Source organism: Phyllobates terribilis, unplaced genomic scaffold (assembly GCF_046119375.1).
Source record: "Phyllobates terribilis strain yellow unplaced genomic scaffold, ASM4611937v1 Scaffold_2__4_contigs__length_985480577, whole genome shotgun sequence".
Classification (NCBI taxonomy): domain Eukaryota; kingdom Metazoa; phylum Chordata; class Amphibia; order Anura; family Dendrobatidae; genus Phyllobates; species Phyllobates terribilis.
In genome coordinates, this window is record NW_027362762.1 from 193,708,131 (window position 1) to 193,735,660 (window position 27,530).

Consider the following 27,530-nt stretch of genomic DNA (forward strand, 5'->3'; position numbering starts at 1 on the left):
GAAAACTCATGTAATACTGCTTTATTGTTACAAGATACTACTAACATATGCAGTCCCAAAACTATCACCATATAATGACCCGATAATAAACCGTAGAGCAAGGAAAATACATGGTCGTCCCAACGCGTTTCAGCTAGATATTAGCCTTAATCATGATTAAGGCTCACATCTAGCTGAAACGCGTTGGGACGACCATGCTCTGTGTATTAGTACTCCGTGTGTTGTCGTTGTGACATGGCTGCTTTTATATGTTTTCAATAAAAGATATATTTTAATGAAGATCCGCTGGATATCTGGTGCTCTCTTTTTCCTTGCTCTATATTCCAAGTGATTGCCTGGAACCAAGGCTATTCCGCTGTCGGATCACCTCTAACACAGAGCCTCCAGCTGTCTACTAACGGGTGAGCTGATATTTTTTCCCTCTCCCTCTTCCCTGCTATTTTGCCGATAATAAACCGTGTCCAAAAAATTCTTCCTTTAAGGGAACCTGTGACCAGAAAAAACGCTTTTAACCTGAAGATATGGGGTTAATCTGCAGGATAACAGTGTTACTAACCTGCCCGGTGCTGGCACTTAGCCAAACGCTGCGGGGAGACTTCGAGTTTCAGTCACGGGGGCAGCACCGGTGTGGGTTCAGTGAGAATACAGAGAGGCGCCTGTAATCGCTCATCCGGCCCCAATGCAGAGCTAGTGTCAGTCAGGGCCTGGGGCGCAGTTACAGTCGCCATACAGAGTTGGTGACTGATCCAGCTCCGGGGCTGCCCCCGTGACCGAAACCCGAACACTGCCGGGAAAATAGAGTTAATTTTCTCCCTGCAGCACTAGGCTAAGTCCAGGCGCCAGGCAAGTTAGTAACGCTATTAACCTGTAGATTAACCCCATAACGGCAGGTTAATAGCGTTTTTTCTGGTGAGCAATTTGTTAACCATTTCAGGTTTCCAAAGATGCCAAGGTGTTAAAAGTAGTAATCCAACCATTCTTCCGGTATTTTCCACTCAGAAGACTCTCTGTACTTTACAATACAAGTTAATGGGCAGGCTCATAAGACACCCGGGCGTCTTTTGGAGCGTTTTCCAAGCGTCTTTGCTTCAAAAATCGCTACAAGTTTTTCATTATTCGATGGAGTTAAAAAACTATAAAAAAATGCCAGTGAAAAAGATGCCCCAAAAAAACAATGCAAAATTGCTTAAAAAATGCCGGCTGCCAAAAATGTGGAAAAAGTGCATAGAAAACGCCAAAAAAATGCCACAAAAGATGTTGATGTTTCCAGATGCATCATCTTCTTGAAAAACTTAGCAGGTTTGCCCGCCTCAAAAAGAAGATGTGTGCTCAAATCTTTAAGGTCTAGTTTAGAAAACTCATCTAATTTTCATATACCTTATGAGGAAATTTTGATTTAAAAAGGGTGGTCCCATATTTAGGATCCTCTCCTCTTCCTTAGAGAGGTGAGTGGTTAAAGCATTCGTCCTGCATTACACAGAAACCCACTGATTTGAATGAAAATTACACGATGAGACACTCCGTGCTCTGCTTTTGTCAGGAAGCGCAGAACCCCTTTAAAGAGTCTGTGTAAGGCTATGTGCCCACGATGCAGAAATGCTCCGGATTTGTTCCTGAGTGTTTCTGCATCTCCCTGGCAGAAAAAACGCATGCGGATTGTACATGCGGATTGTACATGTGGATTGTACATGTGGATTGTACATGCGTTTTCCTGCCAGGGACAAGCGGAAGTGAAGCGTTCTTCACATGCATTTCCGCATGCGGGTTGACAAGCGCTTTCCAAGCGATTTTAGCATCACTTGGAAAGTGCTTGACAACTTGGTCACACTATATAAATCCATGCAAACGGCATGGATTTATATAGTGTGACCAAGTTAATAGTAAAAGAATGGTAAAAAAATAAACATTATACTCACCTTCCGATGGCCCCCGGTGCGTCCGGTGTGTTGGGCAGCTCGTGGTGGTCTAAAAGGACCTTCCATGACATCATGTGACGGGTCACGTGACCACCGACGTCAGCAGTCACGTGACCTGTCACATAACTAAATGACGTCATGGAAGGTCCTTTTAGACCATTGCGAGCTGCCGGGGAGCCAGGACGCATCGCTAAGGAGACCGGGGGCCATCAGAAGGTAAGTATAATGTTTATTTTTTATTTTAAAATCTTTTTTTTTGCAGGTACTATGATACCCGGGTCTGGAGGAGAGTCTCCTCTTCTCCAGACCCGGGTACCATCCGCACATTGAATCGCTTAATATCCGCATGTGCACATGTAGTGATGCGGATATTAAGTGATTCAATGCAAGTCAATGGCGGCAGAAATGCTCAGGAAAAATCCAGAGCATTTCTGCATCGTGGGCACATAGCCTAAAAGCCCCCATAAACATAAGAATAATGTTGGCCAAACCCGCCAATATTCTTTTGTTCTCTAAGGTCACGGCCCCACTATCAGTATTCGGCCAGTATTTTTTCTCAGGAGTGGGAGACAAAACCAGGAGTGGGTGATAAATGCAGAATTGGTGACTTGTGTCTATTATAGCTTTTCTCGGATTGTTCCTCACCTGGTTTTGGCTCCCACTCCTGAGAAAAAATACTGACCGTATACTGACCAAATACTGATAGTGGGGCCGTGGCCTTTGAGATAAACCAGGACCAGAGATGTCGGGCAGCAGCTCTCTCATAGAGAACACAGGAGCACTCGGTCGAGTGAGCGTCACTGAGTACAGGAGAGTCGGGAGTGATAGCTGCTGGCCGGACCATCATTTGGCCGACAGATATCTATTGTGTGTGGACCTTCTAATCTTCTAAGCATGCACCTCTTTATTATGGGCTTTGCAAGGCAACATCCGAGATATGTGCAGGTCCTGGAGGTGGATCCTGTGGATGTGCTATAAATGTCTGACACAGGAATAACCCTTTAGGATCACATTTCACAAATGTGTCCAAATCTTGTACAGGGAATAAGCCAAGCTCACTTTTCACTCCAGTTTTCCAAACTGAAGTGAATGACGCAAATGGTTATTAAGTATGTCACAGAGAAAATTAGACGTAATTTGAGGTAAAATCTGTCAACAAAAGACAGCACCCAGTAAATTGATAACTATATCCTAAAATCTTTATTTATGGGTCTGAATATATTATTGGCTGTTTTTTAGGTTGTGGCCTATAGCATTGGGCAGGTACTTTGTTCCTCATGGGGATCTAGCTTAGCAGTCGCCATCTGGTGTAGTGAACAAGCTGCTGAGTGATCACTCACTATTATATATCTCATTTCCAATCATAGTGAAATATTCTGTAAATGTGTGAGCCCTTTATTTACTTCCGGACCACCCATAGACTTTAAACATCCGGGCGGTCTGTGTTCTACTCTGCATTGAAGTTCTAAAACGCCACAACATAGTTAGTAGAGAAGCTGCAAGTGATCTTATAGTGAGCTGGGAGTCGGCTGGCAAACACAACCGACTCCCTACAAAAAAAAGCAGACATGGTTTATTACCGTCTCAGCCTTCCTGATTGCTATATACACAGTGATGAACAAGAGCTATGCATATAGTATAGCAGGGGATGGGGAATCTCTGGCCTGAGGGCCTTTATGACCCACTATGACCTTTCTGCACCTCCGCAGATCTCAAGCCAGCAGACTAATTTTGTGGGCGGAGTAAGCATCCCACAGATAAAGACAAGCAGTGGCAATGTATCCTAGGATGTATCTGCTCCTGCATCTCCTGTGCTGTATATACCCCTGCCCCAGTGTCTCCTGTGCTGTATATGCTCCTGTGACCCAGTGTCTCCTGTGATGTATGCTCCAGCCCCAATCTCCTGTGATGTATCTGTTCCTGCCCCAACATCTCCTGTGATGTATCTGCTCCAGCCACACTGTCTCCTATGTAATGTATATGCTCCTGCCCCACTGTCGCCTATGTGATGTATATGCTCTATCCCCAGTGACTCCTATGCAATTTACATGCTCCAACCCCAATGTCTCCTAAGTGATGTATATGCTCCAGCCCCCATGTCTATGTGATGTATACGGCAGTCTCAATGTCTCCTATGTCATGTAACAGATGTATACAGCAGACCTCCCACTGCTTGAGTTTTATGAATGTAATGTGAGCAGTTATCAATTTCCCACTGTGAGACCTGCAGGATAATATACATATGTGTTTGATACTACTTACTGCTGTGAATTCTTTACAAAACGTATCGCAAAGATGCGAGTAGCAACATCATAAATATCACACCTCATCAAAGGGAAGCAGTTCCAGCTGTCACATTAGGGGTGAGTTAATTAAATGTTTGACCAAATATAGCAGGATTATTTTGAAGTTTATAATTTTGTACGATTCCTGAATGATGGTATAAATATCCAATTGGCCCTTGGCAGAAAAAAGGTTCCCCACCCCTGCAGCATAGTATGTGCTGACATGTGATCCTGTAATCGCTGATTGTAGAGAGAGCAGAAGATACTGGGTCCCAGGAGAACCGGTCAAGTCTGCTATGCAGCCAGGAAGCAGAATTTCCTCTGTACCTGGAGCTAACACACCAGTCCTGGTTACAGGGGAAATAAACATTGAAAACACACCAATCCTAGTTACAGGGGAAATCAACATTGAAAAGAATGTGCTAGGCTCCGTCCCCACAATGAGTATTTGGTGACATTTTGGTGTTGAAGATTTTCTGCGGCATTTCTGCTCCTATTAGGTAAATTAGGTTACTTATTTTTTCATTGTGTTTTTAACGCTGCGATTTCTGTCTCATTTTGATACCTTTAGTTTTGAATAAATCTGCTTTGTTTTTGATACTTCCTGGTATTTGGCTCTGACCAAACTTTGATACAGTCATGTGCAGATTACATGTGGTTTTAGTTTTTTTCCGCAGAAGAAACACATATACGTTTTTTACCTGCTGATTTTCTGCCTTTAATGCAAATATATAGGAAATATCTGCACCTAATACTCAGGGTACCTGCAAGAGAAATTTACATTGAATAGAAACGCACACCGCAGGTCAGTTTACACTTTTAAAAAAAAAAAAGCACAGATTTCTATAAATCCCATCCACTTTGCTAGAACTGTAAGACGCTGCATTTTTTATTTTTGCGCACAGAAATACAGTGTCAAAAACCCATCATGGGAACGTAACCTCAGGCTATGTTCACACGTTGCGTTTTTGCAGTTTTTTTTAATGCAAATTTTCAGCTGCGTTCTACAGTACCAGCAAAGTCTATGGGATTTCAGAAATCTCATGCACACATCTTGTTTTTTTTTTTTGCCAGTTTATTCAAAGAGCTGCGTTTTTGCAAAATGCAGCATGTCAATTTTTTCAGAATTTTTCACCCATTGAAAACAATGAGTAAGTGCAAAAAACGCAGCAAAAAAACGTAGGTATCAGATTTTGCTGCGTTTTTGGTGCCAAAATCTAAGTTATTTTTTTCTGCACTAAACTTTATCATCATGCACAAGAGACAAATGTACCCTGACAAAAAAGCGTGCACATCGCCTTAATATGTTAAATGCCCCCAAAGCTCTCTTATGAGACAATGTGTGAAATAAGTGAGAAAAAGAGAATAAATAACAGAGAAAACTCCTATAGAAAAGTGAACACCAGGCGCAAATTTCCTTTACGTTAACACGGATATTAGCTAATAAAAAGAGACAGGAGGAAACAAACATGAAGCCTCGTGTTTAGAAAAAAAGTTGCAAAAAATATGTAAATTTGCAAATGAGAAAACGTTACAGCTATTTAAATCGCATGTATGAAAAAGCGGATAATGTGCCCGGTGCTGAGCTGCTGTGCGGAGCTGCGGCCAGTGCAGCCCACCACGTACATGTCCTCCTTGCTCGCACAGCCGGGTACATAGCACAGCACGGCGGAGACCCCGGCAGATAGGAGCACAGCGCTAAGTACACAGCACCATGAAAACTACATCTCCCAGCATTCCATTCTCCCGCCAACGTCAGCAGGTATTTCCATGGTTACGCAGTGACGTAGGAGCCAGTGACAGTGGAGATCTGAACCGGCATCTCTCCGAGGTCAGTCTCCGGAGTCCAGCAGAGCGGCGGCTCCTCCTAATCAACACTCCGGTCTCTTCGGCTTCTTCCTGACTTGTAGCAATGGCTGCCAAGTGCGCGGGCCGCCTCACTGGTGTAGGGGCGCGCTCCCTGAGCGACTGGGCCGGGCTCCAGACATTCCAGGGGTTCCGGGGCTGCCGGGCGAGGGCACAGCGTCATCCAATCAGGTGAGAGCTTCTATGTGGGGGCGCCTGGGGATGCGGGGCCGGGAGCGGTCACGTGAAAGCTGTAGTAAAAGGCGCAGGATGGCGTTAGTGAGGGGAGACCTGCTGCGCTTTCCGTAACTCTGTGTTATTATTAACCTCCTCCATCTAAGGCCTGTAATGGACTCTACCAGGAATGATAATATTTGTGTATGGAACCAAAACAACTGTGGGGATGTACCAGTGCGGGGAATGGGGGCGACTCTGCGCTACCCTGTGTGGTTGGTACTCAGTGGTGTGAATTGAAGCTTGTGGACCCCCAATGCAAAATCTCTGACTGCCCCCGACTAGCCTGGGTCTCTTGGTTTTCTGTAATGGACCTAAGTGCCCCTCCTAGGTTCCAGTGTGACTATCACTCCTGCAGCTACTAATTATGTCCCAGGGGTCAGCTATACATTGGCGGTACAGTCTGTAGTACACTGCACATATGGCGGCCGGTGACACCACTACAATATGTATCCTGGTGGAGTGTATGCGGTTTTGTTGTGGACCAGAATAAAGAATAAGTAGTGGAGTGTAGCGCTGTCCTGTCCATTAATATACATACATGGCTTACCCACCTCAGCACAGCCTGCATGTTTATCTTTAATGAGGAGGGGGAGAAGTGCTGCTGCCGACACCTCCCCCACTGGTGGCCTCCAGCTTAACAAAGGCTTGGACATGTTAAAAACCCAATATGGCCGTTCATCTCTTCCCCAGACAGCCTCCATTGTGTCACAGGCAGGAGGACCTTCTCCACATCCCGATTCTGGCATATGACCTTAGGCTGCACCTTTTCTACCTGACTTATTGTATAATGTGACAATTTACCACTTCTCTAAACAATATGGTGGAAAAAAAAACCAAAACAATTAATTGTGAGTTCAAATCTGCTCTGTTTACCAGGACTATTATAATAATCTTGGCTTGTTGCTGCAGGTAAGCCCCCCTACATATAGTAGACTGTCTGCCGATAACGACCGGTTCAGCCAACAGTCTAATGTGAATGGGAACCTTGAACAATTGATCGTCGGGAGAGTTAGGTATCCAGCATGTCCGACTGCTTTGTTCTCACAGAAAGGAGCTACCACCAAAGATGTCTGCAAGCTTCTCTCATAGAGAACACAGGAGCGCCCAGCAGTGTGCTCTGCTGTCTATGGGAGAAACGGCCGAGAGATCTGCCTACCCACCATTGTTCAGCCAACCGACAGCCATCTAGCGTGTATTGGGGGGCTTTACGCTGCCGTGTAATTGGTAGAGACCAAGGATATCATTTGTTCCTAATGTTTTTTTTTTTCCATGTTTTCACCTATATTTATATGTAAAAGGAAAACTGAGATCTGGGGTACATCTTTTATGTTACCTCTAGTAACTGTATTTTGGGGAAAAGCTTCCAAATTCAACTTCAATCATCTTTCTGGAAGCATCCCACCCCCAACATTACTGAACACAATGCAATTAGTGCAAACTAGTCTGGTAGCAGAGCGTGCGTAATAATTATATGTGTACATGTGCTGTTCATACTTGCTCCTTTATGGAAACTCTCCTAGGAACATTTGTTGAAACTACATCCCTGCAGCAAAAAAAAAAAAAAAAAAATAGTTCCACCCAAGATCTCCTGTGTGAACCTGGTGCTAGCCATACCGGTATTTTCTGCCTTTAATAGCCGACATTGGACAATTACTTGTTTCTCAAAGAAGGTAACACGAAGGTTAAAAGCTGCAGGAAAATTCCAGCACTTGGCTGAACAGGTTTGTTTTTTTGTTTTTTTTTCCCCCATCTACATTTCCTAATATTGAGGACTTGTCATTAATGTACTTTATAAAGTGTACATAAGACCTACTTTGTGTTTAGGAACACTGAATGCCGTATCTGCAGGATTAGTCACAAGTACCCCCTTTTACCTCTGGGTGTTCCCATCTTGGACCCATTGTTAAATCCATGGTACAGTATAGACTCATTATGGTACCTCCATAGGCTTTGTCATCGATGTGTGTTAGGTGCAGATATGTATGACCTTTGGGACACACACCTATGCTGAGGTTTAGGCTCCCTCTACCCCTGATTTTTGGGTAGAGAAGAATGGCACGGTGGCTAGCATACTTAGTTTTTTTTCTGTAAGCTGGGCATATTCCATCTCTCCATTATTTGCCTGAATGCAAGCACATAATGTGTTGGGATGGGCTTGTGGGGGTGGAGTGTGACTTCCATTACGCACCCCCACCCATCACACTTACCAGTATATATATCAGTTTGGCCTGGAGCGTCCTTTTAAAAGGACGCAGTATGTGTGGAGCTTCGAGCATGCATTATGTCAAATCCTTACTACAGCCCCTTTTGTTGAGCAAAATCTGACAAAAAAAAAAGCTTACGCACCCCCCCCCCCCCCCCCCCCACCTGCTCTCTGCATTTATTGTACATCTTTGGGACTATCCGATGTGACATCTGCATCTTGGCCCTGGAAGAAGCCGAGGGGGTGTGCAATGTAGGCATGTATCTGTCTAGCCTATTGACTTGAGGCTAAATGTTGAGCAATGATATGCGATAGCCGAACTAGCATTAATAGAAGACACGTGAACTCGTGATACCTCCGTCATCTGACTGAAGTGGGCATGACGTGGAGCAGTCTCCTTCCAGAGCCAAATACATAGCACAAGAGCGGAGCTGTATCCTATATCACTGTCCACAACGTGAGAAAAGGAATTCCATCAGGATCCTGGCCAGATCTGTCATATAAAGAACAATTACACCCAGAATTCCTGGTATTTTTGCATCAGATCTGTAGCTCTGTGCTCAGGTTCCTGCTGCTAAAACATCACAGCTGCCTTTTCTTGGTCCCATTTTGTTGATTCTTCCCTCCCCCCACATGGGGAAGAAAGCTCAGCAAGCTGTGAACCAACCCACCAAAGCTAGGAGGTGTCCGAATTCGGATGTCCCTGTCTTCTCACTATGTTTTCAGCTAACACTGCTTTCTAAGGCTATGTGCCTACGATGCAGAATTGAAGCAGAAAATTTCTGCAGCGTTTCTGCATGGTCTTGGCAGTAAAAATGGTTGCGGATTTTACACACGTTTTGTGCAGCGTTTTTACATGCGGATTTGACTTGCGTTTTTCAAATGCATTGGGACCTCAAATCTGCATGCAGAAACGCGCAAATAATGGACATGCTGCGGATTTTTCCCCAAGGAAAATCCGCTGCGGAAAATTCCGCAGCATGGGCACAGAACATGCAGATTTTCATTGGGGATCATGGGGCACGGATTACCAAGCGTTTTGCAAGCATTTACGCTGCAGAAATTCCGCAGCAAAAATGCTTGAAAAACGCATAGTGGGCACACAGCCTCATAGTGTTTGTCACAATCTGCCTGTAAAGTATAAATGTAGAACGACAGAGTTGTGCACTTATTCGCTGTGACCAGAGCTGCGGAGTATAGACCGACCTGCCAAATTATGTAATACAGCGCTGGGTCCAGTTAGTGACGCTCATCAAAATCATTTTTAAAAGGTTCCTCGAAAAATAAACTCTACTAGTTTTAATTGATTTCTCCTATTCACTTAACTTCAAGTTAGGTTCACACATTGCATATTTGATGTAGATTTAAAATCCACAATATTTTACACTACCAGCACTAAATCCCATCCACGTGACTTTTTTTTTTTTTATTCCTCTGTGGCTACTGTCTTATTATTTTTTTTTTTTTAAATAATGTCTATCTAGCTTTTTGGAGTGGATTTTACCCTAGTTATGAAATGTCCTATTCCTGATCTAAGGGTCTAGACTTTTAGCTGAGATGAATCTGTGCTACAGTAAATTTATCACTTAAACATGAGCCATGTATGAGGGAGTCGGAGTCATGGAAATTGATGAGTCGGAGGTTTGGCTTACCGACTCCACAGCCCTGATAAAAACGCATGAATGAGTACAGAAAATGTGCTCAGATTTCAGATGTAAAAATGTGGATTTAAGTTCAAGACTACGAATAAAATCCACACCAAACATGCAACGTGTGAACCTAGCTTAAGAGAGTTGCCTTACTAGAGCAGTCAGCTTGTAGCCCTGGTCCTGATCCCAACACCCTGTCAAACAGCTGGTTTTGCCAGCGATTCCGTTGCATAATCAATATGTAGTATAAGGACTGCTTGCGTTTGCTCTTGCAGTGTGGCTCATAGAGACCATCCCTTTAATGTAAAATGCAAGCAGCCCTAATTTCACTTTGCACCAGGTGGTCTGAGACATTATAGATTGGACTAATCAGGAAATTACGAATAAGGAAACTACATTTTTGGAGCCTGTAAGGCTATGTGCCCACGATGCAGAAATGCTCTGGATTTTTCCTGAGCGTTTCTGAATCTCCCTGGCAGAAAAAAGCATGTGGATTGTACATGCGTTTTCCTGCCAGGGACAAGCGGATGTGAAGCGTTCTTCACATGCATTTCCGCATGCGGGTTGACATGCGATTTTAGCATCACTTGGAAAGTGCTTGACAACTTGGTCACACTATATAAATCCATGCAACCGGCATAGATTTATATAGTGTGACCGAAAGAATGGTAAAAAATAAATATATATTTACCTTCTGATGGCCCCCGGAGTCTTTATTCGATCCGTCCTGGCTTGCCGGCAGCTCGTGCTACCCTGAAGGACCTGCCGTCACATGACTATGACGTCAGCGAAGGTCCTTAAGTCCATTGCGATCTGCCAGCAAGCGAAGACAAGCACACCGGGGGCCATCAAAAGGTAAGTATATTTATTTTTTTTTTATTTTTATTTTTTTTACAGGTTCTATGGTACCCGGGTCCGGAGGAGAGTCTCCTCTTCTCCAGACCCGGGTACCATCCGCACATTGAAACGCATGGATTCCGCATGTACAGATGCAGTGATGCGGATTCCATGCGTTCCAATGCAAGTCAATGGCTTGCGAAAACGCAGCGCTTCCGCAAAATAATTGGTAGTGCTGCGTTTTTTTCCGCAATGATAATCCACAGCGGAAATTTCCGCAGCATGTGCACAGCACGTGCGGATTATCATTGGGGAACATGGCAGACCTTCTACCAAGCGTTTAAGCGTTTCTGCAGCGGAATCGCCGCTGCTTAAACTCTTAAACGCATCGTGGGCACACAGCCTCAAAGGGGCTTTTACACTGCAAGATAATTGTGACGAGCTTTGTTTCACTATTATCTTGCCATGTAAACAGCCTGCCGATCACCCTCCAGGGAAATAATCTTTTCTGCAGCACAAAAAAAAATCATCGTTCTCAGTGGTGCATCACTGCTGAGAATTAATGCATCCTCTGTGCATGGAGAGTGGGCATCGTTTACTTTGGTCTGCCTGTGTAAACATGCTATTAACCCTAGAACGCATGACCATAAAAATCTACTTTTTCACATACCTGGGGCCTTTTAGGCCCGTGTGCAAATAACATGGAATAACTCAAACAAAAATGACAAACAACTATATACCTGAGGAATACCTAGAGTTTCAAAATTCTAACTAAAGTAATCTTGCAGAAAATAGAAAACAATTAACAGGGCGGGCCTGCGAGGCCCCAGGTATGCGTTCTAGGGTTAAACGACCAGTAAGTTTACCAATCACTAGTCGTATCACGTCTCCTGGGACCTTAAGGGTACATTTACACTGGTTAATTATCGGTAACAAGACTTACTAGGAACGCTCAATTCTAGATAATCGAGCAGTGGAAACAGGCTGACAAACGAGCAAAATGAGCTATTTGGGTGAAATTAATTTAACCCTGTTTCGTTCTTGGCAGCACATTGTGCTGCTGAGAAACAATTATATTCTATGCGCACAATATGGTCTTGCAAAGTGTCTAAACGAGCTATTAAATGACTACCTATTGGCTTACATTTTATTTAATTTACTCATAACACGCCATTAATTCCACAGCGCTTTACAGACATTATCGGCACTGCCCCCATTGGGACTCACAATCTAGATTCCCTATCAGTATGTCTTTGGAGTGTGGGAGGAAACTGGAGAACCCGGAGGAAACCCACGCAAACACGGGGAGAACATACAAACTCCTTGCAGATGTTGTCTTTGGTGGGATTTGAACCCAGGAGCCCAGAGCTGCAGTGCTAACCACTGAGCCACAGTGCTGCCAATTGCCATGTGAAACTAGCTTTACCTTAATGGGGATACTGCTTAAAATCCCTTTTAAAACTTTTTTTTTTCTTTTTTTAAAAAAAGACCACACAATAGTGTTTCTGCCTCCCTCCCCCAATCATTTTTCTGGGTGATTGCTATGTGAAGGGCCCTGTGGCCATTGATGCCATTGTCCCGCGGGAAGGGCAGGGCTAAGGATTGTTAATTACATCTGCGTTTCCTTGGCTCTTTGTCCTCAGAAAACTGTCTGAGCTCAGAGGATGGGACGGTAACTACAACTTCCTCCAAAACTAAAATTATCAGACTGATGCGTACTACGTCTACCCGGTTGTTAGGACTTGCAGTGCTGCCAAGCGAGGCCTTGGCTGGTAAATGCTGCAGCGCTGGAAGTAAACTGGCAGGAAGGTGACTCCCAGCATCTGTAATGTGTTGGGCTGGGGAGAGCTATTATATAACGCGCTGCTCGTACGTTGACTTGTGGGTGGAAATAATCCCTCACATACGATATTACACACTTATTTCGTAGGGAACAGTTCTGCCCCCAGGGACTTTTTTTTTTTTTTTGATGATCTTTACCACCCCCTAGACTATTTCTCACAAAGTTATTAAAGGGTTGAATTTGGATCTAAGTGGAATAGACAGTGTACATAGTAGATATCCTGCTACTAATCAGGGCTGCCGGCAAGTATTGGGTCAGCTGCTGCATACGCGCCTGTATTTTCATTACCTGATCTTCACTGGTAGTCAGGGTCAGATCAAGGTGAGATGATCTATGGCTGGTTTTATGCCATATTTTGCAAGGCCCTTCCCTGAATCCACACCATGGTAATGTTTGCTACACAGGTTCTGTTCTGTACCTCCTGTACCTCTTGTGTTCATGGGTTTATTATGCATGAAATATTGATCTGCAGTTCCAGATCTTAAGCTCTGGGATTATTTTCTGTCTGAATGGTCTCATTTGTTTTGGGCTGATGCCACCTAGCCTTACATTGGAGAATTTTCCAGTTATGTAAGTGGTAAATGTGATCAACGTCACTGCGGATAATATTCATATCAACTTTCACCTAACATACCCTGCCTGTACAGAGCAATGGGGATCATGTTCTGTCACTAATAGACATTGCTGACTTCCTGATCGTCCTGTCATCTTTAAATTCTAGGTTTTACATTTTCTCATAACTCTATTCTAAACAAATGCCTAAAACTATTGTTACGTGTCATCCTGTATTGTAAGTATACAGTCAAATACTGGCTCGTGTGCATTAAAGGGTAACTCCAGTGACAAATTGTTCATTTATTATTAAAGAGGTTGTCCACTAACAGGGCTCTGGAGTTGGTAAGCCAAACCTCCGACTCCTCAATTTCCATGACTCCGACTCCCTCATACATGGCTGATGTTTAAGTGATAAATTTACTGTAGCACAGATTCATCCCTGCCTTCGGCCATATCACGTACATCTGGAGGAAGTGAGAGAGCAGCAGCTCTACCATCCTACGGATGTATGGGATTTGTTCAAGGGTGGGGAAAGTGAAGCCAGCGTTGATTAGCTGCAGGGATCACGTGATGTAACAATGTTACGTGATCCCTGGGAGCGCTAGTGGCGACACTTCTGGAACATCACCGAAGAGGAGTATAAGTATTATTTTATTAGGAGGAAACGTATATGGATTGAGAAGGAGTTGCCAAGTAGTGCACAACCCCTTTTTAAAGGAGATTTTTTAGAATCATAAATGGGTAAAATTGCAAAGTCCATTTAAAAACCAACAACTTTGCCACCTACGTCTTATTAAAAATCATCTCACATTTTCAAGAACGAAGGCAACTCTATAGTTTACATCTCTTGCCTGGGTGACCCAGCCTACTTTACAGCGATAGTCCAGTCTTTTAGACAAGGAGTGCATACTGGCAAGCTTTTCTTCCTTATTAAAAATGTATGTGTACATAATAATCAGCTGGAATGTCACTTCTTCCTTTTCTGTCCTTTGCAGACATCTGTCTTCCTGTGGCATCCTCATGACCAGAGCTTCAAAAGGGATTTTACAAGATGTCAGCAATCCCTGTGTGCAATATTCTCGAGGCTTCCTTGGATTTGGTGGGCCACTGACTAACAAGAGGAAAGAGTACTCTGAGAGGAGAATTATAGGGTAAATGGGATTTTGTAAAGCTTTATTTCACACCCTTCCTGAATTCTGTGTGAGACAGCTGAGATTATCCCCATCTATTGGCTCAATATTGAGGACAGTAATATGCATGTTGGCATAGTTGTACCCACTAAATGGTTTCCAAAGCATCCTTTTGGACAGAGAATAATGTCCCGTTTAGAGGGGCTGATAATCGTTGAAAGAACATTCATAAGAGTGCTCGCTCGTCAGGAAAACTGATCTTTTATATCGGCATAAAAATAATCTTTGCTGCCAACAAATCGCCCCATGTAAACAAGGAGATGTGCTGCTGACAACATGATGCTAGATGTGAATAGAACAATCATGTTTCCCATACAGTTTTCATGGGCCTGAAAATGAGTCTGTAAACGAGTGGTGATTACTTTGCATATAGTCAATCAGCGCTTGGTAACTGGCTGAAATCAGCCTACCTACGGTAACTCTCCTGTGATGTGTATTCAGTGAGTCTTTCATTTTGCAGATTTTCTGTAGCATCTCTGCACTCACTGAAAACACATGTATTTTTTTTGTTTTGTTTTTTACGTGTGGATTTTCTGCATTTAATGCAATTTAGTGGTGTCAAATTTGCATATAAAAGTTGCAGGAGAAATTGGCATATTGCGGAATTCAATAATAAATAATAAATAAAAACATGGCAGGTACGAGATTTCAATAAAACTATAGGACGCTGCATTTTTGGTGCACAGCGTCAAACTCATTGTGGTAACTTAAAGGGTTATTCCCATCTCCAAGATCTTATCCCAATATGTAGTAGATGTAATAACAATATTAGCAAATACTTCCAATTAGAAATGTGTTTTTTTCTGATTCTGTCTCTTTCCTCATGTGCAGAGCCTTGACGGACCTTAGGTATCCACGGTTACGACCACTAGCAACTAGCTAACTGTTACCATATCAGTGGTCTTAACCATAGATTCCTAAGGTCCTTCAATGCCTGCACATGAGGAAAGAGACATAGCAAATCAGAAAAACGACACTACATTTCTAATTGGAGGTATTTACTAATATTACACCAGCTACATATTGGGATAGGATCTTGCAGATGGAAATACCACTTTAACCTGAGGCTATGTGCACACAGTTTTATTTCAGGTGGGTACACGTGGACATACCCTTGAAAAAGCGCTTAAAAATATGAACATGCACTGTGATGTCAAAAGGACTTGCTGTTTGTATGCTCAGTCTTTTTGAGTTTCCTTTAACCTCTTAAGCCCCCGTCTCACATAGCGATATCGCTAGCGATATCGCTGCTGAGTCACGGTTTTGGTGACTCACCAGCGACCTCACCAGCGATGTCGCTGTGTGTGACACTTTGCAACGATCAGGCCCCTGCTGTGAAGTCGCTGATCGTTGCAAAGTGTCCTGGACCATTTTTTGGTCGTTGGCCTTCCGCTGGCCAGCACACATCGCTGTGTGTGACCAGCGGGAGCAGCGATCAGGCTGGTAACTATGGTAAACATCGGGTTACTAGGGGCACGCGCGCACTTAGTAACCCGCTGTTTACCATGGATACCACTCTGCTACGGTGCTCGGAGGCTCCCTCGCACCGTAGCAGAGTGGTATCCATGGTAAACAGCGGGTTACTAGGGGCACACGCGCACTTAGTAACCCGATGTTTACCATAGTTACCAGCCTGCTCCTGCTTGCAGCAGGCTGGTAACGGGAGCAGGACATCGTGGAACGATTCTTTCCACGATATCGCTGCTCCCCTCATCGCTGGTGAGCCTGCCTGTTTGACAGCTCACCAGCGATGTATTAGCGATGCAGCAACGATCCCTGACAGGTCGTATCGTTGTCGGGATCGCTGCTGCATCGCTTAGTGTGACGGGGCCCTTAGCCGCTCATTGTTCATAGTAAGCTGCGTTTTCCTGAAGCATTGTGTGCACATACTTAGTGGATCTTTAAGTGCTGCGTTTCTGTTTTTCTTTGCAGAGACTCTTCCCTTTAGGAGTTGGGGGTTGTAGGAAGGTTTTGTAATAGGACTCCTGTTGGATCTGATGGATGGCTGCGAGTGCTTACACTGACTGTGGTGTCAATTATGTGCTTATCTGTAATCTGTTAAACTCCACTTAAAATGCCTTTATTTTTATACTCAGATAAAATCTGTCAGATCCCATCCACACAAATAACAAAATGCACCAAATGGGTCCTAAATCACCTGATATGACGAGTAATGAATATATTAAAACAAATGTTTGTGCCACAGATAAGCTGACTTCTCAAAAGGAAGACCCGTTCAGGGCCTAACTCTGAGAGCCTTATAAAGGTCCATTTACAGACAAAACAATCATTTAATACGGTGTTTCCATGCATTCTGCATATTGTCAGCATCACATCCCCATTTACATCTGCTCATTAATCCAGCCAACAAAGGAGCATTTTTCTCTTTCGTTGGCTGATTGGTGACATGTTTACATTGGCCAAAGCCAATTATCCATAATCCACTGATATGGGGGCAAAAAAAAAGAAACCATTATAAAGACAGGGACAATAGTGATAATTGTGTGAACAATTTAGATGTAAAGCACACACCTGGTTATATTGAAACCTATGAAGTATTAAAAGGAGTTGGACAACTCACAACCTATCCACATCTGAGTCGGAGAACAGATGATCCGCCCAGTCCAGGTATGCCACATACATGGGTTACCAGATTATGGATGACTCCCAACCAATGCGTTTACATAAGAAGACTAGTATGTCAGGAATCCCTGGAATGCCCCCTGACTACTATATACAATGACCAGGATAAGATGCTTTGGTCATTTTTACTGTGGACAAATACTTGGGCCACAATTGAATCCAAGGGATAACTTATTAGTTTTGACCCCAGTTAGTCTCTTTAAAGATCTCAACCTAAAAACAGCCATAAACTTGATAAACCACACATTTTGCCTCATATGAGAAATGGCAATTTTGCTACATCCTAGTGGGCATCACCAGGAGGCTAAAGCGTACCATACATAATAGATGTATGGTACATTGAGACATCTCCACTGTCCCTCCGTCATATTATTGCATCCAGGGTCTGATAATGGCGTGTCTCCTCTCACTCTTCTGAGTCCAGCACTCCTACTCATAAAAAAAGTCATGGAAGATGGCTGTTGCGTTTATCATTCTAGTATATACATGGCTTGATTAAAGGGATTTGCTCTCATGTTCTTGATTCTCGTACAAGTGGAGACAAGCTGTAAGGAGAGGCAGCATGTCCATGTGATAAAGCGAAAGCCCATGGATTTATGTAACTATTGTAATAGGTTATTTTCCCATGCATTGACCGGATTCCCCCTTCCACTGATTACACTTGATCTCTGGGGATCCTCCTAACAGACAGGAGTAGATCTATCTTTTCTGTTAGGCTGTGTGCCCACGATGCGTTTTTTAAGCGTTTCCGCAGCGGGAAAAACGCTGCAGAAACGCTTGGTAGAAGGTCTGCCATGTTCCCCAAGAATAATCTGCATGTGCTGTGCACATGCTGCGGAAATTTCCGCTGCGGGTTATCATTGCAGAAAAAAACGCAGCACTACCAATTATTTTGCGGAAGCTGCATTGACTTGCATGGAATCCGCATCACTGCATCTGTACATGTGGAATCCAAGCGTTAAAATGTGCGGATGGTACCCGAGTCTGGAGGAGAGGAGACTCTCCTCCGGACCCGGGTACCATAGAACCTGTAAAAAAAAAAAAAGAATAAAATAAAAAAGAAATATGATACTTACCTTCTGATGGCCCGTGGTGCGCTTGTCTTCGCTTGCCGGCAGCTCGTGGTGGACTGAAGGACCTGCAATGACGTCATAGTCATGTGACGGCAGGTCCTTCAGTGTAGTGTACCGTGAGCTGCCTGCAAGCGAGGACGGAGCGACTCAAGACTGCCGGGGCCATCAGAAGGCAAGTATATATTTATTTTTTACCATTGTTTTACGGTCACACTATATAAATCCATGCCGGTTGCATGGATTTATATAGTGTGACCAAGTTGTCAAGCACTTTCCAAGTGATGCTAAAATCGCTTGGAAAGCACTTGTCAACCCGCATGCGGAAATGCATGTGAAGAACGCTTCACATCCGCTTGTCCCTGGCTGGAAAAACGCATGTACAATCCGCATGTACAATCCGCATGTGTTTTTTCTGCCAGGGAGCTGCAGAAACACTCAGGAAAAAATCTGGAGCATTTCTGCATCGTGGGCAAATAACCTTCAAGTCTCACCAAATGTCTGTATAAGGCGATCTATTCATTACATATCACATGAGCTGGGTCTTATCTTGAGGGTGGTTTACGCCATCCAACTTCCGGCATTAAAGGACCACCAATCAGCTACATGTTTGCTGACTGATGCTTGTTTAATAGCCTCTTTAGACATTTTCAATTCTATTAGAGCAGGGATGTCAAACTCAAATACAGAGGGCCAAAATAAAAAAGTTGTACAGAATCTTGGGCCAGTCTTGATATCAATTAATGAGCCCTACACAGCCCTCCACGCAGTATAATGGGGGGGGGGGGGGATGCCAGCGTCACGGGCCAAAGATAATCAACCTGTGGGCCAGAGTTTGATGTGTGTCTTCGAGCAATCCTTGTCCTTGGCAGCACATCATCCTGTTTACATCAATGTAAATCCAGCTATAGGGAGCACACATACATTTGGAGAAAACTCGAATGAAATGGCCAATTGCAACCGTAATCATTCATTTCGAACATTCTGAATCGTTCACAATGGTGGGACGTGTTCAATCGTCTTTTCTTATTTTTCTCCAGTGAATGATCAGATCAGCATTGCCTATATCATCCTCCAAAAAAGTCTGTGAAAATGTGAGCTTCCCTACATGTTCTGTAAGGGTGAACCTGTGTGATCATCTGATGCTTCCTGAAAGTGAAAGTGTATAATTTTCAGTATACTTAGTAGTAGGAAGGCTGTGTCTGTAGTGGGCATGATAAGGAAATGCCGGCATTACATGAGCTAATGGTCAAACAAGATAGAGAAGATCTTATAGGTAAAAGTGTATTTGTGGCACATTGAAAAGTCACTGAGGCACTTTGGTCACTTCATTATGTCCTTTCTGGTTTTCTATAAAAGTATAGAATGGTGGCCACATAGCACCACACTTTGTAGAAAACCCAAACACATGGCCTTTTCTGTGACAGGGCTGATGTATATTCTATTATATATTATATGCCTTTTTGAGTGGAGGTCGAGCTCTGCTCCATTGAACATGGGTCTCTGGACTCTCGGCAATCACTAAATAATACAATTTGTATTCACTTTTAGACCTATTTATTTTAGGGTATTTTCACATTCCCGAGTAACACTAAATCCTAAACCTTTATAAGTCCCAAAAGTCAAATATGATTTACTTGCCATTAACTGTATTACGTTCTCTTCAGGTACTCCATGCAGGAGATGTATGAAGTGGTGTCCAATGTAGAAGAATACAAACTGTTTGTGCCTTGGTGTAAAAAGTCCACAGTTCTCTCCAAGCGTACTGGATATGCTAGAGCACAGCTGGAGGTCGGCTTCCCGCCTATCCTGGAACGGTACACATCTATCCTCACACTAGTGCGTCCCCATTTAGTCAAAGTAAGTGTATTATCTATTGCAATGACTGGTACAGTTTTCTGTAGAACCCATACGTCACATGTGTGGGGGGAGGAATGGTACCATACCTGAGAAATTTTGTTAATTATTTTGAAATTCAGCAATACAGCTTGGACATTCCTGCTATTTTTTTTTAAAACTTTCTATTGGAGCATAGACTATTTAAAGAGTAATATAGAAGCTCTTGTGATATATCATTTTTTGTTTTGTCAGTTATGTCATGTGTAGGTTGTCCACCATTTTGACTCCTTTATCCCATTTAATATGGTTCCCCAATGAAAACTACATTTCCAACAATGCATTTGCAGTGGGGGGTGTAGTATCACTAGGCTTTTGCTTATACCTAGTGTGAACTGACTCCTAGCTGCTGTCCCTTATTCAACAAAGTTTGTGTATCCTTTGTGATGCAATTTCAACCTGTCTTCTCAGCCTCCTGCTGGTGATAAGTTATTACATGTCAGTTTTTAGCTGTGTGAGCTGCATCTCCTAAAAATACACTGGAGATTCAAATAGATATATACAGTGTGAGTTAATTGTACGGACTAAACTACTATACTGTTCTCTTGTGTAAAGGAGAAATTACCTCTTCATGAGCATGGGAGGACATAAGTAGCAGGGAGGGTGCAGCATAATCTGAGAGCTGCCAGGAGGGATAATGAAAGGTGATGTCATACTGTAGTTCAGAGGACATCTGAGACTAACTTCCTGTCTGTCTGATGAGCACATCCACTGCACTATTTGTCAGGCTGGAGATGACCTAATCCAACTGTCTGTATGTAGGGATATAACTGAGCTTTGGCTGAATAATTACACTGCTGGAATAATGCTGCTCAGTTAACATTTTTTATGTAGAAAAAACCCCAAAACATTCTGGTAGTGCTTATTTAAAATTTCCCCTAGCTAAGCAATGATCAAATCCTTTAAATTTTTATTTCTGGACCTACTTAAGACCATATTGCAGGTAAGGAAAGGATATGTGACTAATAAAATATACACTCCATGATCAACATGTTTTATGTATAAAAAAGGGAACTTGTGCGCGAATATCCCTTATTTTCTATTTAAACTGAATGCAAATGAACACAACATATTTACCAGTTTCATGATCTTTCCAGGATGTGAAATTCACTTATATAGAGTAACAGAAGTTCCATTATATTGTAATTCAGGCTTGGTAATTGTAAAACTTGAAGTGATATAGTGCATCACTTTTTCGTGTTCTCTGCACTTTAATGACAAAATTTCTTGTCTACATTCAGAAGGAGACGAGTCCTGTTCATGTCCAGATGACGTACAGTACAGACCAAAAGTTTGGACACCCCTTCTCATTTAAAGATTTTTCTGTATTTTCATGACTATCAAAAATTGTACATTCACACTGAAGGCATGAAAACTATGAATTAACACATGTGGAATTATATACTTAACAAAAAAGTGTGAAACAACTGAAAATATGTCTTATATTCTAGGTTCTTCAAAGTAGCCACCTTTTGCTTTGATGACTGCTTTGCATACTCTTGGCATTCTCTTGATGAGCTTCAAGAGGTAGTCACTGGAAATGGTCTTCCAACAATCTTGAAGGAGTTCCCAGAGATGCTTAGCACTTGTTGGCCCTTTTGCCTTCACTTTGCAGTCCAGCTCACCACAAACCAACTCGATTGGGTTCAGGTCTGGTGACTGTGGAGGCCAGGTCATCTGGTGTAGCACCCCATCACTCTCTTCTTCTTGGTCAAATAGCCCTTACACAGCCTGGAGGTGTGTTTGGGGTCATTGTCCTGTTGAAAAATAAATGATGGTCCAACTAAACGCAAACCGGATGGAATAGCATGCCGCTTCAAGATGCTGTGGTAGCCATGCTGGTTCAGTAAGCCTTCAGTTTTGAATAAATCCCCAACAGTGTCACCAGCAAAGCACCCCCGCACCATCACACCTCCTCCTCCATGCTTCACGGTGAGAACCAGGCATGTAGAGTCCATCCGTTCACCTTTTCTGCGTCGCACAAAGACACAGTGGTTGGAACCAAAGATCTCAAATTTGTCCTCATCAGACCAAAGCACAGATTTCCACTGGTCTAATGTCCATTTCTTGTGTTCTTTAGCCCAAACAAGTCTCTTCTGCTTGTTGCCTGTCCTTAGCAGTGGTTTCCTAGCCGCTATTTTACCATGAAGGCCTGCTGCACAAAGTCTCCTCTTAACAGTTGTTGAAGAGATGTGTCTGCTGCTAGAACTCTGTGTGGCATTGACCTGGTCTCTAATCTGAGCTGCTGTTAACCTGTGATTTCTGAGGCTGGTGACTCTGATCAACTTATCCTCAGAAGCAGAGGTGACTCTTGGTCTTCCTTTCCTGGGGAGGTCCTCATGTGAGCCAGTTTCTTTGTAGCGCTTGATGGTTTTTGCAACTGCACTTGGGGACACTTTCAAAGTTTGCCCAATTTTTCGCACTGACTGACCTTCATTTCTTAAAGTAATGATGGCCACTCGTTTTTCTTTACTTAGCTGCTTTTTTCTTGCCATAATACAAATTCTAACAGTCTATTCAGTAGGACTATCACCTGTGTATCCACCAGACTTCTGCACAACACAACTGATGGTCCCAACCCCATTTATAAGGCAAGAAATCCAACTTATTAAACCTGACAGGGCACACCTGTGACGTGAAAACCATTTCCGGTGACTACCTCTTGAAGCTCCTCAAGAGAATGCCAAGAGTGTGCAAAGCAGTCATCAAAGCAAAAGGTGGCTACTTTGAAGAACCTAGAATATAAGACATATTTTCAGTTGTTTCACACTTTTTTATTAAGTATGTAATTCCACATGTGTTAATTCATAGTTTTGATGCCTTCAGTGTGAATGTACAACTTTCATAGTCATGAAAATACAGAAAAATCTTTAAATGAGGTGTCCAAACTTTTCGTCTACTGTAGATGTTCAGCTCTTTACAAAAAAGAGGCATCTGACGTCCTGTAACAAGCCCACCACCTGTATCATAACGCCATCCTTTAAGTGTAAACCATGAATGTTTCCATTCACTGCAGTCAAGCAGTCTTGTATGATGAATTGACACTGGTTGTATTACAAAAGTTCAGAACTTTCCATGAAACAATGAATATTCATTGTATCTGCATAAGAAAAAAAAAACAAAACACAATATGTTAAAGGGAATATGTCCCCCTACCTCCCCCCTGAGACCTATCAGACCTCTAATATGGGCATACAGGTGATAGAAATGTGAATCTATACTTATCTGTATGTCCCATATTAGAGGTCTAAGTGCTTTGTAATAGATTTTTATTAAATTAGTTTTGGCAAGCTTCCCGTCTGGGGGACACGAATAAATCCCCACTTAGCTTCATTTCCATATATCCTTCCCACCTTGCCCTGCACGTAACAGGGCCCTGTACGGAAGGCGCAGTAATCCCTGCCGTCTCTGTATTCTTGTGGAGCAGGGAACTTGTGTGCAGGCGCCGGTAAGGCAGATTGACTCGCCTGCGCACAAGTTTCCTGCTCCACAAGGCTACACAGACGGCAGGGATTACTGCAACCTTTTGTACAGGGTAAGTTGCTCAGACGCGGGATCTGGCCAGGAACTGCGAGTCACAGGTCCCTGTGCCGTGCAGGGAGGGTGGGGGTATGGAAATAAAGCGAATAGGCGAAGCTTGCCAAAACTAATTTTAATAAAATGCTATTACAAAGCAAGTAGACCTCTAATATGGGCATATAGGTAAGTATAGATTCACATTTCTATCACCTGTATGCCCATATTAGAGGTCTGATAGGTCCCAGGGGGTGACACTCACTTTAAGGGGACCCTATCCACATGATTTTGGCTTAAAAACTAATAGCTTTACTAACATGGTTCTAGTTTTGCTGACTGATTATTGCAGAAAATAAACTTTTAATTCTGAGCACTTTATCATAATTACCCTAAACTAGTCATATGGGTGATATTCTTTGGGTGGCTTTGTCTTCTGGAGCATATACAGTCCACAGATAAAGCTAAGCAAGTGTACTTGGCTTCTTTGCATCCCACAGGAGTAGGAACCAACAATCTAGACCAGTGTTGTCAACCTCGAACACACAGAGGGCCAAAATGAAAAACTTGGACAAAGTCGCTGGCCAATCAGCATACAGGATAATGGGGCCCGACATATAGTCCTCCAGGAATGAGTATGAGCTTTTCAAGCAGAATACATGTACACACCTCATCTGCTATCTGTGAGGTTATTAATGGTTGTCTGAGGAATGTTCTGCTATACTGAATGCACTTCGGCATGGAAATCTTCAAGATTCATTGCGATCAGCTCCCTTTGCAATTGCCAAAGAAAGACCTCTCAGATATGCTTGATGGGAAACGAGTCTGGAGATGTCGCCGACTATGGTAGCATTTTTAGGCCCCGCAGGCTGCATACAGGCCTGGCGTTGTGTTGAAAACCGCTCCAGGAACACTTTGGTGAAATGTACCACTGGTTTCACAACCGCATCCATGCGATGCCAAGCTGTTATTGCACTAGAAATGAAGACTAGAGGGGTCCAGCTACCATCATGTGACCCCACATAACCGAGAGTAAGACCAGTGTGATATTCCCTTGTGAAGGGCCCTTCATGATATTGCCTATGTGGTCTCGTTAGATTTGAAGAATGGCACCTAATGATCCAGTCCTTACAGCAAGTGAAATTAGATGTTGCATACTAAGCCTAATGTGTCAAACGGTGTTTACACAACCATCACAAAGCATCATTGGGCTACACGCCAGATGTCCAGCTACAGCCGATCCATTGACCTCACGTTCCCGCTCTCAAAAGGGTGTCATGGTGCAGAAAGACAGCAATGGAGGTCTATTTTCTTAAGGGATGAGTTCTGCTTATGTCGACTTATATCTTTGAGGTCCTGAAGAGTCTCTGGACCTCTCTCCCATCAAGCACATCTCTGATATAATTTGTTTACAATTGCAAAAGGAGTTGCCAGCAGTGGATATTGACGACTTGCGTGTCCAGGTGCAGTCAGCGTGGCAGAATATTCCTCAGACAACCATTTAAGAACCTCACTGATGGAAGCCAAGACATGCAAGTATGTGTATTTCTGCATGTGATGCTCATACAAATACTGATTAAATCCAGAGGTTTTGAAAATTGTTAGTTTTTTTTCATCGTTTGCATATCATTAACATGTCTATCCATCCTGTGATTTTCCTAATTCCAAGTTATTTTCTTCTTGATGTTATAGTTTCAATGTTGAGGAGTGTATTAAAGTGCCCCATAACTTGATGGTGATTTATAGTCCAAAATCCAGTAGACTAGATCCCTGTGTTTATGTTCTGATTCTCCCTGCGCTTTACCCCTCATGCACAGTACGACTTCATTGTCTTTCTTTCACTGCACTTGTATAATGGATGGTCTCTGCCAGCTTGACCATGAGCCAAATATATCCTGCAGCCTTTCAAACGGTAAGGTGGACTTCAAGGTCACAAGTAATGGAAGGAGGCTATATTACTTGAGATTGCTGAATGCCAGGAAAATTGGAACCGGTGCCAACTCATACCCAGCTCTGTTCAGAGCGTGTCTACCGCATGGCTCTGTAATGAGCCCATTAATTTTATTCTCCTATTTATATTTTCAGGCTGCATGTACAGACGGTCGTCTTTTCAATCATTTGGAGACCGTTTGGCGCTTTAGCCCTGGCATCCCTGGCTATCCTCGTACATGCACAGTAGACTTTTCGGTATGTATATTAAAGGGGGATTTCCTAACTTCTTCCCCCCCAATATCCTCCTTATCTGTTTTGCTCTTAACCACCCTCATCCTGCTGTTTCCAGATGCATTTTATCCTAATTTCCTCTTTTACAGATATCTTTTGAGTTCCGGTCCTTGCTGCATTCCCAGCTGGCGACTGTCTTCTTTGATGAGGTAGTGAAGCAGATGGTCGCAGCTTTTGAAAGACGGGCAGGAAAGACCTTTGGTCCTGAAACGCCGATCCCGCGTGAACTGATGTTTCATGAAGTACACCACACGTGATGTCCTCACAGCTCTACTGACTAGTGAGAGACCGCAATGAAACATTAATGCAAGCCAACCAAAAGTTCACACAATGAAAATGGAACCGGAGTCTCAAACTTTGTGCACTCACAGGGACTTATGAGCTCAGAACCACAGTTAGGGTTTTTTTTTTTTTTTTTTAAACAACCATATTTATTTAATTTCACATCCTATTGTGCTGAGAAATATATTGTATAAGTTATCAGTAGTGTGTATGGGAGAGGCTGATAAGCTGCACTGTAGCCGGACTAGCACCACCTGGGACTTTTTATTAGTGTGTTCTCCTAGTTTTTGTTTTAGAGCTTCATATACAAAGAGATAAATTGTGCTAGTATATAGGGAAGGGACTTTTATTTTACTCCTGCGGTAGTGGCATCGCGCTAGGCCTGTATTTCTAAATATTCATTGTAAGCCTTCCCCTGCCCCTCGTGTTACAATGGGGCACCGCTGGTTTCCTTATCACATATATTTCCTTTTGTTCACTGATCACTTGGGCCCTTGACAGTTTTGTTTCATTGTACAGTCACAGTATGTCAGCTCTTGTGCCCAGTCACTTGCAATACTGTATGCATTCTGGGAATTTTCCATTGATAACTTGAAATGAAAATGCATTATCCTTAGTGGAAAACCTAATTCTACTTGTTTAACCCTTCCAGCAGTGCAACACCACAGCAGGAGTGGAGAGAGCCACATTATAGCCATCATGCCTTGTAAGCATTATAATCTATGCAAAGGAAGATGATTTGGAATAGCAGGGTAAAACATGACCATACATTGTGCCAAATGACCTATGGGGCTTTATTCTTATAGATTTCTAAATGGGACTGGTTAAGAGAAGATCAAAATGATATTGAAAGTACCACAGCAACTGTCATGGTCTTTGTCGTCGGGTGTATGGGTTGCATTCTGATTTAATGTCCAAGTGAAATGTTATGAGCGAGATGAATGTATGTTTATATACGTACAATGAAAGAGTTGAAAAAATAAACTAGCCTCTTCGGTCTCAAAAGCACAAACAGATGGAAGGCTGATCCTGGTGCAAGAGTTTACAAAAATGTGCAATACTGCCCACCGATCACACTGCTGCTGTAGGAACCAGGAACACATGCAATGGAAAAGCCCAGAGCTTTTATTGAGCACACATGGTCTTTGTTATTGTACTGACAGATGTGGTGACTCCTCGCTGGAATCCATTTTTATTTTGTTATAATTCTATTGCCTTTTTCCTAGGTGCAAAAAAACAGGGACCACTTGTCTTTGTTTTATTAGTTATTGCTTGATTGACTGGGACCTCAAGGATAGAACATAAAGCCATCTCTTTGTGAAACATGTTGGTTTCAACTCCCA

The 27,530-nt window shown here is 43.0% G+C and overlaps 1 protein-coding gene across 1 annotated transcript; it reads left to right on the forward strand.

The window, feature by feature from the left end:
• Positions 1 to 5,960: 5,960 nt before the first annotated feature.
• COQ10A (coenzyme Q10A) lies at positions 5,961 to 27,530 on the forward strand. Its single transcript, XM_073663750.1, has 5 exons — positions 5,961 to 6,238; positions 14,366 to 14,521; positions 19,941 to 20,133; positions 25,768 to 25,869; positions 25,995 to 27,530. The coding sequence occupies exons 1-5, from the start codon at positions 6,114 to 6,116 to the stop codon at positions 26,160 to 26,162; spliced, it is 744 nt and encodes a 247-aa protein (XP_073519851.1). The 5' UTR covers positions 5,961 to 6,113; the 3' UTR covers positions 26,163 to 27,530.